This window comes from Octopus sinensis, linkage group LG4 (assembly GCF_006345805.1).
Source record: "Octopus sinensis linkage group LG4, ASM634580v1, whole genome shotgun sequence".
In the NCBI taxonomy this organism is placed as follows: domain Eukaryota; kingdom Metazoa; phylum Mollusca; class Cephalopoda; order Octopoda; family Octopodidae; genus Octopus; species Octopus sinensis.
In genome coordinates this window covers 70,910,377-70,926,176 of record NC_043000.1, presented here as the reverse complement: position 1 = coordinate 70,926,176, position 15,800 = coordinate 70,910,377, and the positions used below count along the sequence as shown (strand labels likewise).

General features: G+C 35.1%; 1 protein-coding gene across 2 annotated transcripts in view; it reads right to left on the bottom strand.

Moving 5' to 3' along the window:
• The window catches only part of LOC115211035 (nicotinamide phosphoribosyltransferase), a 49,966-nt gene extending 44,743 nt beyond the window's left edge, over positions 1–5,223 (bottom strand). The window contains exon 1 of one of the 2 annotated variants that reach the window (XM_036502124.1): positions 4,989–5,223. In XM_036502124.1, the coding sequence (XP_036358017.1) occupies positions 4,989–5,060 (72 nt within the window). In that variant the 5' untranslated portion in view covers positions 5,061–5,223. Of the gene's footprint in view, positions 1–2,672; positions 2,709–4,988 lie in introns of those variants that run through there. The other variant, XM_036502123.1, reaches the window with a different exon arrangement.
• Positions 5,224–15,800: the final 10,577 nt, after the last annotated feature.

The following is a 15,800-nucleotide window of genomic DNA, read 5'->3' as shown; positions in this document are numbered from 1 at the left end:
GAGTGAAGTTGGGTGTCTGTCCCCTTCGATTTACATTCGTAATTACTCCCACATTTTGCGGTGCAGTTTAACCAAAAGCGGGTATCTTATAGTCGTGATTCATATCGAGCCCTTGTGGGTATTAGCGCGCGTCTACGATGAGTCTACGATTTTTAAAAAATTTACCATCATATTTTTCCATTTTAATGCATTTTTTTCGCTTTTATATAAGGGAAGTAACTCTCTAAAAATATCTACGATGTGTCAACGATTTAAAAAAAATTTACCTTAATTTTTTTTCAATTTTTAATGCATTTTTTTGCTATTTTTTGGCTATAACTCTCTAAAAATGCTTATATAGTTATTTCCCTTACAACCCGAGCAACGCCGGGCGATACTGCTAGTATATATATATATATGCCATGTAACGTTTGTATCCGATTATCGGGTGGAGGGGTTCATTTCTAGGGATTAGGCTACGATTTCTTGTAGGTCAAGAGGTAAAAAATAAAAATTAATTAATATTTTTTCATGAGAATAACTTATCTATTTGTCTTCTTTCTTTTTAAAGGTAAAATAAGAGAAATTAGCTGTAATTTTTTCATAAGCTCTATTAATAATTTAAAACAAATAATAGTTTGAATAAGAGAAGGAAGTTTAGAGCAAATCTTCAACTACCGTAATTTACAAGCGAAAACTTTAAAAATGCTCGTACATCATTGCGTCATCTCCACTAAAATTCTTTCAACTGACTATTGAAAAGTTCATTAAAAGTATAACGCAACAGCTTCAAGTTTTTGTTCTTGGAATTCGACATAACGATGAGCAGGATTAGTAAAATTCCTATGGTCAAATACATGTTATAATACTATCACACGAATGCCAATTAGCCCTTCTAACAGGAGGAACTTGAAGGAAACATTTTTTTACTTCTTCAAAATACATCTGCAATGGCCTTTTGCATATATACTTTCAATGGACATATTTCATTTCGTCTAGTTCCACCATCATATATTTATATGTATTTGGACCGATAACTATTGGATTCCTGAGAACTTAATACTAAGACATCTCCAATGAACATACCCCATTATGTAACTACTGGGTTTGTCCAATTTGCATTGTTTATCTATTTTCACCGAATCCTTACCAGCTTCATTAAATACGCTCTCAACTTCAATAATTAGTAACTTTTCAAAAGATTATGCAATACTTGCAATATAATGATTTCAAACAGCTTGGGAGAAAATAACGAGAACTTACAGTTTACTCATTTTACTCCGGTTATTAATTTTGCCCCACCCCACCTATATTGTTTTGCTTGGGGACGGTCATCTTTTGCCGTTTAAACACACACCATTTATTTGATCTTCACTTTAGCTTTATCATTTTTAGTTTACTTGTCAAAGTTCTTTCGTCTCACACACACACACACACACACTGTTACCTCTTCAATTACATTCTGTCCCACGTGTCTCCCCTTGTTCTGCCTATTTTGTCTTTCTGTGCGTATTGATGAAATTTTCTACAAATACCCATCAAATGGTGTAGATTACCATTATATCGGAAATTAATGTAAAAAATACATCAATTTCTTTCGAAATTTCAAGTTTCATTTAGTAGATATGTCGTGTGTGCGAGTCCAACATTTGTTTTTGTTTTTATTAAATTTCGATATAATTACTATCTACAAACCGACTCGTGAGAATTTTCGGAAACTTCTCTCCCTACTTTTGGAAAAAGTATTTTACAACAAATTCCGCAATAATCGGAATCTAGACCATCTGAAGTGTATTTATATAAAATTTCATTAAAAAATATCCATTTTTCAAGAAGTTATGAGAAAACAAAATCAATGGAGGGGTACACTTCTGTAGAAATATGCCATATGCCTATATAATTTTTATTTTTTTTATATAGGCGTAGGAGTGGCTGTGTGGTAAGTAGCTTGCTTCCCAACGACATGGTTCCGGGTTCATTCCCACTACGTGGCACCTTGGGCAAGTGTCTTCTACTATAGCCTCAGGCCGACCAAATCCTTCCCTCGATGGTGGTGTGTTTACGTCCCCGTAACTTAGCGGTTCGGCAAAAGAGACGATAGAATAAGTACTAGGCTTACAAAGAATAAGTCCTGGGGTCGATTTGCTCGACTAAATGCGGTGCTTCAGCATGGCCGCAGTCAAATGACTGAAACGAGTAAAAGAGTAATCAATTGGTTAGTGAAAAAGATGGTCGCACACACACACACACAACACACGTCTTTCATTTGTACGAGCTACTTGAACAGTAACACACATACACATAGATACATAAATATTTCACGAATCGCTTATTTTATGTATTTTTGTATGTGTTTATGTGCATCTATGTACATTTGTGTGTGTTTGTATATATTTATGATGTATGTAGAGGTCTGTGAGTCAGCTGAAAAATAAAGTAAAGAAATAAGTTTTACGGATGTTGCCCAAGTTTCACTTTCTCGACACGAAAACCGATACATTGCATTTTTTTTAGCAAAGAAAATTTTCTTTTATTACTTACATAATACGTATGTATATACATACGTGTTATATAAGTAATATATATAATATATATATATATATATATATATATATATATAATACAAAACCACATTAAAATACAAATCCCAAACCGAAGGAAACAAACAAGGGCAAAGAAAAAAAGGTGTGTACCTTACTAGTTGACCTCCACATCCGCGTGCCAACCGGTTGTTTGTTTACGTTCCTATAACTTAGCGGTTCGGGAAAAAGAAATCGGTAAGAATAAGTACTAAAACTAGAAGGTTCACAGATCAGGTGAAAACGATTTTTGCTAAAATTGAAATGGTGTTTTGTGAAACATCGAAATTTATATTCGGCGCTTTTTTTCATATCCGGGTCTTTACGAAAGTGTTTACCCTTCCAAAATGATGTTATTTATTACAAATGATAGATTTTATATATTTCAAATCCATAATTTCACTAAGTTTCATATCCTAACTACAACCAGGAAAAATTCTAAAACGATATGCAAATGTTAATTATCAATGTAATCAAAATAGTTTGTTAATTCGACTGAAACAGTAACGTTAAAATGATTGCTACACCGTATCAAATAGAGCGAGGGAAATTCTACGTAGCAAAATATCCATCAGTCTTTAGAAAATGACACTTTGGATAATGTAGTCCTGGATTTACTACACGTTGGAGAAAGACTAGATGATCACAGCCGGAATGCCTTTGATTAAAGGTCAGGGTTGACCTGGGCGAAACAACTATTTACTTTTCGAAAATTAAGTATTATGGAACAAAAGTTTGATAGTTTTTTAATAAGGATATGAAACTCAATGAAAACCCACTAATATTGGTTTTTAATAATTATTTTAAAATACTAGATTCGAATCGGGTTTGTATAAAGAAATTAACATTCACTATTCGCCAATACAAGAAAGCCTGGAGTATAAGTGCCTTATACTCCATCTTAAACACAAAATCGGATGACCCTTGAATATTATGTTCTATATAGTGAAACTGCTTTTTGTGCGACTTCTGCGACGTCGCTTATTTTTGTTTTGGATACCTTGTTCAATGTTAGTGGCTCTCAATAAGAGTTCATATAAGAATTTGTTGTTAAGATTTATGAGCAATAAGCTGGTTATATACTTCTACAATACGCAAAATATTTTAACTATTTTTAATAGTTCCTGATAATTATTTAGTTATAAAAATAGAATTTCTTAAATATTGAATGACTGTGAGGGTCCATCCGAGGAAAATCAAAAGGGGTCCAAAGGTAAAAGTAATTGTTGGGAACCACTGGTCTAAAATGATAGTAGCAGTGATTACACAGAAGTGAAAGTGGAGCGTTATACTAAAGGATCGCCCATATTGAAGAAAAACGCTTAACTAATTCGATACAATTCACACCTTTTTATTTAGAACAATGAAACTTTAAAATGTCCCTTATGATGACGAATTTGGCCGCAGCACAGCATCAATATAAAAATACTCCGTCGCCGCCAAATTGCATCAGCTTAAGTTTAAGAAAGTAAAACTGGTTCGTTACACCCGGAAATCGCCGGAAGATTTACTTAGAGTAGAACATATATAAAAAAAAATACTTCACAACTCGACGAACTCTGACTCGGGTACTGAACTTAATTGTCTCCAGAACAAGCAAGAGAAACTACATCACTAGAGCATCTGAAAGATTTTCCCTTAAACCAGATTCTATCGTCTTACATAATGTAGTCTTACATAAAGCTGAAAACGTATGATCATGATTGGAATACTTATGATCAGAGGTCTGGTCGATCAGGGTTGACTCGAGACTGAACAACAATTGTCTTGTGTAACGTTGCGCAATAAAAAGGGTGGGGCAAATTACTAGTGAATCGTAAAGAGAGTTGTTTACTGAATCGTCGCCGAAATCAAAAGTAAAGAGATGAGTTTTAAGCAAGATTTTGTTTTGTTTAATAGTAAGGTGAACATCAACCCTAAGGGAAAATCGTAAAATTAGATATCATTCGCTAAAACGAAAGTTTACAAATGAGTATTTAAAAAAAAAAAGAATACCAATACATTGTACGAAATCAGAATGGAGACTAGCATAACAGTAATGGTTCTGTGATTAATTTTTATAGAAACAGAATGTATTATTAATTTTAACGTTTTATTATTCTTCGTTGGCATCAAGTTGACTAGTGTTGCTATGCACGCTTTCCTATAAATAGTGATGATGATACATGTGCCGGTTACATGCAATATACATGAATGAAAACAAGGATTTTGTTAAAACTGAAAATTCAAATTAGTACAAAACAAAGTTATTAACTTAAAGACTATATATTTACAATTATTGTTAATTTAAACTTTAGGAAAACTGTAATGTTAAAAATTATTAAAGGAAGAAAAACAAAAAGTATCCCTCCTCCCGCCGCCTAATTGAGGTTTTTCGTTTTCATTCCTAATACTATTTTTCTATTGAAAATACAAAATGTAAATATTTACCTTATACGAATCAGTCAGCAAAATAATATTATCAAGTGAAGTGAATTGGAAAGGATCTTGATCAGATGACATTGTGAGAAATACTGAGAAATGTTTGGAAGGAAATACAATTTATAAGTGATTATTAAAATTTAAGACAGTCTGAAATGTATTGTTTCACAATGATCACCGCACAAGTTGTAGCAGATCTTCATATGCGCTGTGAAAAGACGACGACGGTGGTGACGACTATTTCTATATAAGGAAGCGACGCGGAGTAAGAGGTTATTGTTAAAAAGAGGGAAGGAAGCATTACGGTCGCAGGAGGAGGAGGTGAAGCGAGATATATATATAAAAAAAAAAAGCACCTTGGCGTAAATAACCAATGAAATTAGTCGTTATAAATTACCTTTGATTACTAATCAAACTCTTGAGTAAGCACTACCTTTATTATCACGATTATCGGATTTATCACACTGTAATATATATATATATATACTTACATATACATATGCGTATATATGTATGTAAATACTGATATGTATAATTGTATATATACACGCGAGCATAAAAGCATAGGGCAAAACGAAAGTCAAGCTATCGTAGAAAGCAGGAGGTCGACGTGAAACTATATAAACAAACATTGTCTGCTGGTTCAGGGTTGACTCAGTGCAAAACAGCATAACTTTCAGGAGATCACTTGACTGTATGAAAAGCAACCAAACGTCCCTCATACCCTTGCGGTCTTTAAAAAAGGAAGGACACATAGGGCAACGCAGACTTAGATATATAAAAAATAGAGCAATCTAGGTTCATAGGACAGCTAACTATCAGAGAGATAACTAGTTCCTCGGGTAACTAGTCATTAAGTTATATTAGATAAGTATTCCACTAATACTTGTACATTTCAGTAAAGTTTGTATTCTTAGAAAATGATGAATGTTTCAGAAGACATATATTTTCACTTTCACTTTAATTTGCCAATTGGTTTATTTGCTTCAGTAGCACAGAATATCTACTTTCAGTTTTCATTATTATTCCAGGAAGAGTGCTTTTAAATTATTTCCTAAGAACATTTTTTAAAATCTATTTTCCCCAAGAAGAGTATTTTAAATGATTTTTCTAGGAATTTGAAACCAGTATTTGATAACAATACAAATCGAACAGAATGTATACATTTTTTGCTTCGGATGCACAGACTTGTTTTCGCGACAACACACACGCATGCACAGACATTTTGTCTCCACTTGTTAAATGTTTTCTTATTAACTATTTTCGAAAACTTTATAAAGATTTGAGATTTTCAGCTTATAAATCTGAGAAAAAGATTGCTTTCAAAATTTGTATTTTGTTTTTAATTTTAGAAATATCAAAGCTTACGATAATTTCTCCCTTTCTATTTGTAATTGTAATCCTTTCAAACCTTATGATTTAGTTAAAGTTTGACAGAGATACATTAAACACGAAGAGGACTAAATTGTGCATGATAAGGAGGTTAAGTAGTGTGTGGTGGAGAATTATTAGATTGCATAAACTTATCGAAAAGAAAGATGATAGACTTTGAAATGGGGAGAAAATAGTATTAGTAATAACTCAATAAAAGTGTTATAATCAGCTTCAGTGAAGTTAAGAGCAAAACAATAAGTTCTGAACAGTTGCATACATTGTAACACTACAGCCATCACTCCCAAGAATATAAATTGGTTGTATGTACATACTTTCACCAATAGTTTTAGGTGCCTATGTAGTCACGATACACCCTATTGACCCTCTCACCTCTAATCCAGCAGACTATTTGGGATGTAACAGCTTTAGACAGAGAAAAGGCAGCACCATCTCTTGGCTAATACTTAGATCAACTGAGAAGACAGCATCAGCATGAAATGAAGAGCCTTGGTTAAGTACATAATATGTTGTCTAGTATAGTAATCGAATCCACAACTTTATGATCATGAACCTAGTAGCCCTTACATTGTAGTAGTAATAGAATAATAAAATAAGACATTAGGCTATAGCAGGGGTGAGAAACTATTATGGACATATTCAAATTTGGAACCACCTGCTGACAAAGTCTCAAAAAAGTCTAAATTAAAAAATATGTTTAAGATCTCAGCCCACATCAGTAATTTAATATAAGCAATTCATCTGATATTAAAAAGGTTCCCCAGCCTGAGTGGGCTGCTAACTATCAGAAGGCCATTAGTTTGGAAACCCAGTATTCAGAAGGTTTAATAGAAAATCAGGAAGATTCAATGATAGTACATATTTTAACAGTATTTGCACCCTACAGAATTCTCTGATAGACACAATTACTGGAAATGGGTTATTTAGCCAGGGTTCTATCTCCTGACTTATAATGTCTCTTAAGGCATCAAATCTGATTTCAGGTATCTTTTCTTTCATTTATGAGGGCTAAGTGAATCTCCTCTCTCATCAGTGTTGGCTTAGAATCCCAGGTTTTCTAACCTGAGGTTCAGAGAACTAGACTGTGAGGTTTGGTCAACCATCACTAAAAACATTCTTATACCACAACCTAATGTTCTATCCTGAATGAAAAGCTACAAAAAAATTATGAAAATAACTAATGCCCCATGGCTGGACTGATGGAAGTGATATTATTCAATATCATTGAGGGTGACTAACATACATCAAGAATAATGCCCTGATCTCACATTCCCCACAGCTGATTGTGCCAGTTTTGGCATTTCTGTTATGCATTTTCCACATCAGCAGCTGACAGATGTCATTAAAGTTGTTTTTGTAACTATGCAGAATAAAGCCTGGCAACTCTGGATATGGTTGAATGAGGAAATCTGGGAATTGACAGGAGTTTTGTCATACAGTAACCAATGGTAAATAACTAATGGAAACCTGATTTTTAGAGGTATTCATATCTCCAGTATGTTCCAGACAGCCATAACTCCTGCAAACGTATAGACAGGCAGAAGTGGAAATAACAGCCATTAACATTGGCTATCAGCAACTCACTTTTCATAGTAGTGATAATTAACTGCTCACCACTACACAAAAGTACTAGTTATAATTGACCATAATAACTAAGTGCTTGTTTCCCCAGTCAAGAGAGTGGACAAATATGAGAGAGCCCTGTCTTGGCCTGCAAAGAATTGTTTGTTAAGTAATGGACATGTTTGAAATGTACCATTCATGCACTCTAGGCACCCCAGTCATTGTTCAAATGTAACAGGAGCCTTTCATGTGACTATGTCCCTTTTTCCAGAATGACACATATTCAAGGTACTAGTGAGACAAACACATTCCTGGATCTTTGAATTAATGTGCACACACTATGGAACTCTGGGAGCTGCTCTCTATCACGCTCATCTTGATGCCTCCCCTGAGCTATTGCATCAAATAATCATTTGATTGGTTTTGTTACATCTTCATATATGGCTTCCTTCAGTTGAGGTATTGCTTTGTCATCTGGATGGTGGTATTTGTGAAGGATTTCAATGGCTGGGGTGTCTTCAATGACATCTAAATGTTTGTTTTACACCATATACTTTTCACCAACAACACCAGTAGAAACATTAACCATCTCTTTGTTAGCATATAAATGCAATGACATTTCAGAATAAATTACTTTATAAGAGCTCATCTCTTTCATGGAGAGTGAAATGGGGAAAATAAAACTGATTTTTCTCAAAGAAAAAGTAAAAGTGGTCTTCTGGGGAAAGCAAAGTGAAAGTGGTCTTCTGAGGAAAGCAAAGTGAAAGTGGTCTTCTGGGGAAAGCAAAGTGAAAGTGGTCTTCTGAGGAAAGCAAAGTGAAAGTGGTCTTCTGGGGAAAGCAAAGTGAAAGTGGTCTTCTGGGGAAAGCAAAGTGAAAGTGATCTTCTAAGTAAAGCAAAGTGAAAGTGCTCTTCAAGCAAAAGCAAAGTGAAAGTGCTCTTCAAGCAAAAGCAAAGTGAAAGTAATTTCCTAGGAAAGGAAAGTAGTAATAATAAAAGTCTTTATTCATATACATATAACCACATATTCATAGAAAAATATTCTAATTTATCGCCTAAACCAGTGCAGCTCAAAGTGGTGGTCTGTGGACCAGTGCTGATTCATGAGCCATCAGCTGCTGGTATGCATCGAGTTTCCAGAAAAAGAAAGAAACAGTAGCATAATTTCAGTAATTTCACCTTATGCACTACAGTAAACAACTTACCAGCTGGGTAGTGGAGCATGGTACTCACTGACCGTGGTAAAGATTGTGTTAGTAAATGTAGTATATTTGTGATATGACAATATATATTTTCTATTTACCATAGCTTACTGGTATAATATTAAGATTATATTAGTGTTTGCACCTATAGAAAGAAAGTTTCTAGCAATGTGGAGAGATCAAAAAGGAGTGAGTTGAGGTAGTGGAGCTCTGGTGAGTGGTGATATCTGGCAACCTTGTAAATAGGCTGGTCACCTGCAGTTACCATCAAGAAGTTGAACAGATATGGATACATGTGCGTTTGTCATTTGGGGCCCTGTCATAACCCACTGATCTAAGAATGTAAGTATGAATAATCTTAACTTTCCCATTTTTATCCTGTATAATAATAAATTTTAACTAAAATTATGAGAACAAAAAATCTTAACTAAATTCCTTACCTATTGGTTACATTTTCTCAAGATTATATCAGAATAATAATTTTCTTTTTAATACAATGAAATGAAGAGAAAGATTCAATTATAATTGTTACACACAGAAAATATTTTCTTCCATTAGAAAAAAGAAAAGAAAAAACTAATTACCTTAAAATAAAATTAAATAATAGAAACACTTGAATATTTGCGACAATATTAATTATTTTTATCCTTAATTTACAGATGGCGAAGCAAGGCCCTATGGACATATTTATCAAGCCAAGACATCCAGTTGCTGAACATGATTTTGAATCAGATGACAGTGATGTAAATGAAACCAAAGTATTGCTGACAAAAAAAGTTTGTACTAGCTTCACTCGGAAATATGACTTCTCATACATTCAATTCGCTTTTGTAGCCACGAATGATGGGGGAATGCAAAAACCGTAGTGTTATTTGTGGAGATGTCTTGGCTAATGACTCAATGAAACCATCAAATCTCAAGAGACATTTAAATACAAAACATAAAGAGTTCAAAGCTAAAAGAGTTCTTTGAAAGAAAGCATGTTGATTTAAAAGGCCGTCAGAAACAGATCTTTGAAGTGTCACACATAAATACTTGTGCATTGCGGGCTTCTTATAAGGTAGCACTTTGAAATGCTAAGGCTAAAAAGCCATACACAATTGGTGATAGGATGTATTCAAGCTGTCTGCATGGAAATGCTAGGCGAGCCAGCGGCAAAGAAAGTGGCTCAAGTGCCACTTTCAAATGACACTAGAGCTTGATGAATTCACAATCTGGTTCACGATATGGAAAATCAGCTCATAGGACAGATTGAATTAGCAAAGTACTTTTCTTTGCAACTTGATGAATGCACAAACTTTGCTAAATCAGGTGATTCTGATGATGTATGTGCACTTTGAATATGAAAGGGATTTGAAGGAAGAGTTTCTTTTTCTCTGCTTCATTGCCAACAAAAACAACTAGTTCTGAAGCGTTCAAGAGTGTGAACAACTACATCATTAACAAATGTGGGTTGGATTTCAAGTTTTGTGTCGATGTATGTTCTGATGGCTTTGCCACAACGACAGGACGACATTCAGGAGTGGTTACCCAGATTAAGGCGCTTGCCCCAGAATACAAGTTGATGCACTGCTTCCTTCACTGAGAAAGTCTTGCAACAAAAAAAATGAAAATAGAATTAAGCAGTGTGTTCAGAGAGGTTGTAAACAGTAGACTATTTGCTGCATTATGTGATAATATGGGAGCTAATCATAAACAGCTCCTATAACATGATGATGTGTGTTGGTTATCGAGGGGGAAAGTCTTGTCAAGAGTGCTTGAGCTATGAAACAAGCTTCTTCAGGACAAAAATCCAAATTGGTCACAATTGTTTGGAGATGTGAATTGGTTAGCCAAGCTGGCTTATTTGGATGATATCTTTGCCATCTTTAATCATCTCAATACCTTCATGCAGGGAATGATGGCTTCATGTTTTACAATGGCAGACAAAATCGATGAACAGAAACAAAAGCTAGAAGCATGGAAGAGTCAAATATCAAGAGATTGTTATGACATGTTTCATCAATTAGCAACAATCATCGCTGATGCAGGTGAAGACCTTAATATTACATCTCTATGAAATGTCATCAGAGAACACTTGACGAATTTGGCAGACCCGATTTCAGTTTTTACTTTCCAGCAGAAGATCCACGGAAAGAGAATGGTTAGATCTGAAATCCATTTATTTCACTGCAAGATGACTTAAGTGTCATTATGGAGGACAAATTGTTGGAGCTGGCTAGGGAGGAAGGATTGAAGAGGAGTTTCAAAATTACCATATTACTTGGTTCCTTTTGGATTAGCTTAGTGAAATTGCTCTGAAAACTCTTCCATTTCCTTCAACATACCTCTGTGAGACTGGCCTCTCAACCACAAGTGTTATTGAGACAAAGTACAGAAATAATATGGATATTCATTCTCCATTGTGTGTGGCATTGTCTTCAATTGAACCACAATTGGATAAAATGACAAAGAAGAAGCAGGTTTACCTTTTACATTAAAGATTAAGATTATAAAATGCTTATGTAACATTGTATTATTTGTTTACAAAATAAATATAAGATATCGTCAACTTTTATTAAATTCATTATATATATTGTTTCCAGTATAAATTAATATTACTAAGAAATATTACCAGTCCCTGGCACACTGGAAAAAAAATCCTGCTGGTACGCCACATCAGATAGTTTGAGAAGCACTGGCTTAAATCAGTTATCCACTGACAAACTTATTTCCTTCTGACTATGTAGCCTCCTGGAAATAAGGTGGACTCTACCTTGAACTATTTTCATGAAGTTTTTAAATGGTTAGTTTTTCTTTTAGTCGTTAATGATTATAATTGGAGATAACCAATTTTAGATATGAGAGCAGTAAAACATTGTAAGATTTTCGATATGAGAGCACTAAAACATTGCACAGAAGCATATAGAGCAGAGTTAAATATTTTCTCTTCCTCTTGACAATGCAGTCACTTTCATCAATACTACCAGCCTCTGGCTCTTGTACTTTCTACACTGTTTCTTCAGCAACGCTCTGGAGTTCTGTAGTAGACTCTCAGTTTGGAGTGGCTTGTAGTCAGGGCAGTGGATCTTTATGTGTCCTCTGTGTCCACATAGGTAGCAGATGGGTCTCTTTCCCTCTACTACTACCTTTAGTGTATTCTCCTCCAGTATGCTAATCTCATACTGCAACTCTTCGATGTCATGGAGGGTGGCTTGGAGCAAGATTTCTAGGCTATATCCCCACCAATTCACCTGTTGTGTTCTTCCTCGGTGGCAGCCATAATGTCTGCTGCCAACACTTCTTTTATTTCTGGTGGGATCTTTTCAATCCTTACGCTTGCATTTTGTCTTCCTATGTAGGTCGGCAGAAGTGTTAAGTCTGCTGACCTTAACACTGTTGTGGAGTGCTTCACTGCCTCCTCTTTGGTGGTGAACCGCACCTCCACTATGCCAAACTTCTTCCCTTTATTAATGAAGGTTGTCTCCTCCATTACCAGAAGGCTGCACCAGGCTCCAATCTGATCTGGTGGAGTTTCAACATCTGGATTCTCTTCCGAACGATAACCACTCCGAGAGTGTAGTGGATGCTTTTTACATGCCACGGGCACAAAGGCCAGTCAGGCAGTACTGGCATTGATCATGCTCAAATGATGCTTTTTACGTACCACTGGCACAGGAACCAGTTAGACGGCACTGGCAATGATCATGCTCAAATGGTGTTTTTAACATGCTACTGGCATGGATGCCAATCAGGCGGTGCTGTCATCAGCCAAGGCAGCGATTTCAATTGCCTCAATAGGTCTTCGCAAGTGTAGTTTATTGCCCAATAATTGAAGGGTACTCTTAAATGGGCTGGTTAAGCTGCATTGCCATAGGCCATGCTTATGGTCTCACTTGGCTTGCCAGGTTTTCTCAAGCATGACATATCTCCAAAGGTCTCAGTCAGTTGTCATTGCCTTGGTGAGGCCCAGATCTTCCTGGGTCTACCTCTTCCACAGGTTTCCTCTACTGCTAGGATGTGGTACATTTTCACACAGCTGTCCTCATCCATTTGCAACACATGACCATATCATTGCAGTCATCTCTCTTGCACACCACATCTGATGCTTCTTAAGTCCAACTTTTCTCTCAGGGCACTTACAATCTGTCATGTATGCACACTGACATTACACATCCAGCAGAGCATACTGGTTACATTCCTTGCAAGCTTACACATGTCCTCAGTAGTCATGGCCCATGTTTCACTACCATGTAGCATGGCTGTTCACACACATGCTTCATACATATGTAGACGTTTCCTAAACCTTCTTTCTCCACCCCATGAGGATTAGGAAAAGGAAAATTATCTGGTATAACCCCTCTTTACACCTAGAAGTTTCCAGGCGCTTCCTGTTGTTAGTTAAGAAACACTTCCCAAGAGGCTACAAGTATTACAAACTCTTCAACCTCCATAATGTCAAGGTGAGCTACTCCTGCTTAGATAACATCATATCTAATATGGCATGCATCAACAGATGTAAAAATGCACCTGCACAACCCCCAACCCCAAGCTGCAACTTCTGAAACACCACCTTCCCTCTAGAAGGATCCTGCCTCTCAAGGGCTGTGGTATACAGAACCACTTTTACACCATCCGATGGTATCACTAGGCACTATATGGGTATGACCGCTAATGACTTCAAGAGAAGATACTCCTAGCACATGCACTCATTCAGATCCAGGGTCAGAGAGAACTCTACTTCCCTGTCTCCTTTTCTCTGGAGATTCTGTGACATCCAAAACAAAATACCTGCATCAAGTGGACTATTGTTGACAGAACCACATCAGCTTCACCCAGTGCCCCTAATTGCCAGCTGCTTCCACAAAAACTGTATATTCTCCAACAAACTGCAGTATCTCTCAATTAGAAATACAATCTATCTTATTGCTGCCACCAGAGATATTGCCCTTCTGGCAAATTTCGAGCCACTGACTGCTGACAGCCTGGATATACTACCTTAGTTACCAATTGCTACCCTGCACCACTTGCACCAAAAAAGGAAAAAACCTCTTTCTATATCTTTATATACAAATGAAAGAATTCTCTCTTTTCTTTTTTTATATATACAATTATACATCTTAAACTTCTGGCAATGTATGTATGTATGTATATGCTTATACATACTTATATGCATATGGGCATGTGTATATGTGCAGATAAGTTTGTTTGTTTATATATATATTGGTATATGTGATCGTATATATGTATGTATGCATGTATGTGTATGTGTATGCATGTATGTATATATGTGTATGTATATGTACATGTGTGTGTGTACATGTACGTATGTGTGTATGTGCATGTATATATGTATATGTATGTGTATGTATATATATATATATATATATATATGTGTGTGTGTGTATGTATATATATTGATATGTGTTTATGTATGTATATGTATATTAAACATTGAATGGTCAACCACCTCTTCTTTTAGAAACCCAAGGGAGTGCCAAGTAAAAAATGGACACAATATTTTCTTTATTTTTATATATTTTTTCCCTTTCTTTCTTTCTCATTTTCAAGAACACACAGTATATGTATGAATGTTTATGAAAACACAGGCACACAATAAGTTCCTCCATATATATATATATATATATATATATATATATATATATATATATATGTGTGTGTGTGTGTGTATATTTATATGTAATGATATATGTGTATGTGTACATAGCAACACTCCTACTATTGAAAAACAAGCCCTCTTTTTCCTTCTCTCTTTCCATTTCTTACAAAGGTCATCTAAAAAATACAAAAGGACCCAAAAGGAAGAAAAAAGAAAAAAGAGAAAAAACAATTTTAAAACACACACACATATTCTCTCTCTTTCACCTTCTCCATCCCTCTATTTCCCTACCACTCCTCTTTCTCTCTCTTTCACTTTCTCCCTCCCTCTAGTCCCCTTTATAAACACACACACTTTCTCTATCTCTCTCTCCCCACTTCATTCACCAATAATATAAAACAGGCCAAACTCTACAAACTGACATTTCTGATGAGACTACAGTAGTAGTTGAAAGCGCTTAAATATGTGATTTGAAGAAATAATATGTGATATGTAAATAAATATATACATTTTTTTATATACAACCATCTAGCATTCTTAACGTCTTTTTCTTTCATATGTATTAACTTTGTACATCACTCCCAATATTTCTAATATATATATATATATATACGTCTGCATGAGTTAGAGGTTAAACAACCATCTAAGGGATAATAAATATCCAATACACTACTGAATGTATACCTATGTATTTATATCAAAAATACATACTGTTGAAGGGCAGTAGCGCAATTGAATAATAGGTATGAGTGCAGGTAAAGCAGAAATTTACCCAGAATTTATAAGGCAAAGAAGAAAATGGAGAAGATTATAAATCAACAAACATCAGAATGAAAACATTCATTTGAATCTGTTTATTAATTAATTCAATCACATGTATAAATAAGTAAATAAAAAATACATAAATACGAATAAATGAGTCAATAATATTATACTCTTACAGCTGTTTCTACTTTAAGGGGTCCAACTTGCCATGGTTTACACATCATACCAATATTATACAGAGATTGTACAAAGGTTGAACAAAAATTGGACAGGGGTTGGACAATAATTGAGCCCCAAAGC